Source organism: Ambystoma mexicanum, chromosome 1p, assembly GCF_040938575.1.
Source record: "Ambystoma mexicanum isolate Mex_15411 chromosome 1p, UKY_AmexF1_1, whole genome shotgun sequence".
Taxonomy (NCBI): Eukaryota; Metazoa; Chordata; class Amphibia; order Caudata; family Ambystomatidae; genus Ambystoma; species Ambystoma mexicanum.
Window position 1 is genome coordinate 855265375 of NC_090921.1, and position 3942 is coordinate 855269316.

The 3942-nt window shown below is 42.9% G+C and overlaps 1 protein-coding gene across 1 annotated transcript; it reads left to right on the forward strand.

Annotated features, from left to right (window-relative positions):
* The first annotated feature begins 210 nt into the window (after window positions 1-210).
* On the forward strand, window positions 211-3465 carry LOC138514589 (muscle M-line assembly protein unc-89-like). The gene has a single exon (XM_069630062.1). The coding sequence runs from the start codon at window positions 211-213 to the stop codon at window positions 3463-3465; it is 3255 nt and encodes a 1084-aa protein (XP_069486163.1).
* The last annotated feature ends 477 nt before the right edge of the window (window positions 3466-3942 follow it).

The window sequence follows — 3942 nt, forward strand, 5'->3', positions numbered from 1 at the left end:
TGAGATCTGAAAGAGACGTGATGCAAACACAATTGGAAGAGGAGAGAATGATGGGGGGCGAGACTGAAGATCTGTACTGCTATGATACATGCCGACCCTGTCGCCACAACATCTAATGTTAGAATTCAACGTACCAGGTCCATGAGTGAAATACATACAACAAGGACAGAGAGAGGAAGGTCCATGAAAGCCACCCTGAATCTTACACACATGGACGTCCAGACTAGCAGCAGTGCCCATCCCGAAAAAGTAAAGGGGAGTGCGGACCCAACGAAACAAGATTTACAAGTCAACAAGCAGAAGAGAGATCTGAAGGAAATAACTCGTGTGCCAGCAGAAGAGAGAGCAGCAGAAACGCTCGAGTTAACAAACGAGACATCTACGGGGGGTGCGAGAAGACAAAGCGTGTCCCCATCAGATTGCGCAGATGGTACTTACGAGGCCACACTTAAATCAACACACACTGGCTCTTCTTTAAAGCTACTGGCATGGACAAGAGTGGCTACCATGCATAACAAAGATTGCAAAGCTTCAAATTCACAAACTCAAAAGGAAAAAGATCACGCTTTAGGAAACAGCGAAAAAAGTACATCGAAGTTAAGCGAGGAAAATAGTACCGCTACAACCGAAGGAGATCCCACGGAGACGAAGGCATGCGACGCGAGACGGAAAGAAAGATTCATAATGGAAAGAGCTGCCGAGACACCATGTAGAAGGGACTCAATAGAGCTCGCTGACCAGGTGCTGAGAGGCCTAGTTGAAATGAACTCCAATCTAGCGAAACGACGAAGGAACTCAGAAACACACTCATGTGGAAGAACAACCCCACAAGCAGAGTGGCAAAGATCGAAGGAAAAGAGCCTACACGACGTGATGATACTAGAAGCAAATACTCCCTCCTTCGAGTCTAGAAACGAAGAGATTGCAGTATCACAAAAAAGATGCAGAAGAAAACTAAGCTCTGATCTAGAACTCGAAGGCGGACATAAAAGATTTAAAAGTAACACGAGACGGAGTCTGACCCCTACACCAAAAAGAGTAAGGGAACAAATACAGAGCCAGGTACCACCTGAGTCGGAAGGCGAAGCAGAGTCTCTCCATTCAAAAAAGAAAAGACAACAATATGAGACAACTCCGATGGCTACGCACACTTCGGATGAAGTCACAACACTGGTCGAGACGATAATTGGAAGGCTGAGCCCCGTCTTAATGTCCGCGACGACGATAGCGGTAGCTCCGCTGCTGAAACTCTATGAAAATCTAAATGAGAGCCTTCGCGACCAAACAACATTAGTCGCCCTGTTGAACTCGAAAATTGTAAAGCTCGAAATAGATATGACGGACATGACGGCACAAGTCGTGGAAACTAGAAGAGGCAATGACATATCTCTAACAGCGCTAAGAGAGTCCGTAAAAGCAACAATCGAAGATAAAAGACTCTTGGCAGAAGTGACGAAACAAGCCCTGACTCTATTACAAAAAGATCGTGAACATAGAGCAGAGGCAAACGAGAACCGACTCCCAGCAAAAATCCAATTGAACCCAGACATAACACATGATATGACCACAATTGACAGCAATGTCACAGCGCTGACAAATGAGGAAACAACAAAATTAAAATCTGCACCGACAAGAACAACGAAGCACAAAAGCAGTTGCTCTGTGACGGACTTGGAAACACCAAGTGTGATGAGTGATAGCCCAGAGAAACCAAAAAAGACAAAGGATCCTATGGATGGAGTAAGCGAAAGAGGCAACATAGAGAAAAACAATAAGAAAAAGGAACCCACCAAAGAGAGTAAAGATGGAGGCAAAAATATGAACGAAATCTCCCTCAAAACTGCAACAAAAAAAAAGAGGCCCCAAGAAATGGATATAATTGAGATTATACAGACTGAAAACGAGGAAGAAGGGTGTCAGAGTGTAGCTGTAGACAACGCTAGGACGAATACGAAAGGAAAAGAAATGAGACAGACGTTGTCAATTAACAAAGTCAACACCATAGCTGAAAAGAAGAACGAAGTGGAATGGTTTGACATCTTTGAGCCTAGAAACTCAAATAAGAGGTCCAGCTTAAGTCTTAAAAACAATCCTGCCATTTTAAAGCAGAGCAATCAGAAAAAGAAATCCAAAAATCAGCAAGGGCAGAAAGCCAAAAATTCACGAAGCGCTGCAAACTTCTTCCGAAACATCAAAGCGCTAACCATTACAGTAAACAACACTGAGCCAACGGGCACGAATAACAAAAAAAGCAGCCCAGACTCGAGTGAGGTCAGTACAATAACGGCCATAGAAGAATTACCTAAAGGTAAGACTAGACAGATCGAGAAAACCAAGGATGAAAGAAAAACAAAAACACCAGTGACGATCGAGGAGGAAAGCGAAGACGACGAAAATCTATTAAACATGTCAACCTACAGTTTACAGGCTGATGAAGAAGTCGATGAAAACAACGCCAGTGAGACAATTGACGAGTGTGAACCGATAATCCAACAAGACAAAAGGAGAGGAGAGCCAACTTTGACATGTAAGACACCTACAGAACCCGAACAAGAGGGAGCGACAGGGAAAGTAGGCAAAAGAGTCTTCCAATGGCCGGTGACCCCAAAAAAAGTAGACACAATATCAAAGAACAAAGAGCCCAAAGAGGAAAACGGCAAACATTTCTGCACGTTGGAGGAGAAACGTAAAAGGAGCACACAACAACAAAAAAAAACGTTTGTGGCGAGTAAACCATGTGGGGCATCACCTAATCCAACATTTAAAGACACGAAGTGCCAAAAGAAGAGTGAATTACAACCAATTACAGCACTATTGCCGAAAAACCAAAAAAAAACAGATAAAGCAATCGAGCACAGTTGGAAATCGCCGAAAGAGGAGAACTCCACACGATACAGAATACTAGTAGAAAAAATTGACCACAAACAGAATGACCCCGCTTTAAACAGATACTCGATACTGCAGATATTCCAAAAGATCCCGACGCTAAGAACTCTAAAGAGTCCACAAATTGATAGGGTGGAAATCATAGCAGACTCAAACCAGAAATTTGTATTGCTCCATATTGCTGAGAAAAAAGTTGCCGAAAGGATAATGATGGGTGAGAGACAATTGTTGAACGCTGGCTATCAAGTGTATGAGGTTGACAATGCACTAGGAGGAAACGACTGTGACAATGAAAATGAAAAAGGTGCTCAGCTGACAACCAAAAAAGAAGCGCAAATGAAAAGCCAACAGGAGAAAAACATAGCAAATGAAGCACAGGAAAACAAAATGGAAGAAAACGAGGAAGGTAGCGGCATACAACCCTCGCTGGAAGAGATAAAGCAGAAAAAAATTAGAATAACAGTGGTGAACTTCCAGGATCCAAAGAGGACAAGATGCAAAAACACACCGACCACTGAAGAAGACTCCCAATCATGGAGATGGATAGCAAAATCCTTAAATGAGGCACCTATGAGCTAATGCCAAAAGGGAAAACTGGTAATAACCTCCTGGAACACGAGGGGGTTTAACCACCTACTGAACTCAACACCAGAGGCCTTGAGAAATGCCGACATTGTCTGTATGCAAGAAACATGGCTATCTTGCATACCTTACATAGAAGGCTATGAAATAGCTTTCAATCCGGCGATCTGCAATGGAAAAGGTCGCCCAATGTCAGGACAACTAACTCTAATTAAAAGGAAAAGAGGTATAAGAATTAAAGAAACGTGGAATCTATCATCCCACTTACAAAAAACAAGTATTGAAGCAGTGTGTTCGTCAAAAACTAACAACCAGACAATCTATGTTTTAAATGTGTACTGGAACACAACAGCGAATTCACATCGACAATTTGAGGATGACATCTTAGACGCAATCGACAGCACACTAGAAGGTGACCCAAACGCACTACTAATACTGTGTGGAGATCTCAATATGAAGCTGATTGAGACCGCG

Bases quoted from the DNA above. Each gene is read 5' to 3' on its own strand.
- LOC138514589 (XM_069630062.1), top strand. From the start codon at position 211: ATGGACGTCCAGACTAGCAGCAGTGCCCATCCCGAAAAAGTAAAGGGG.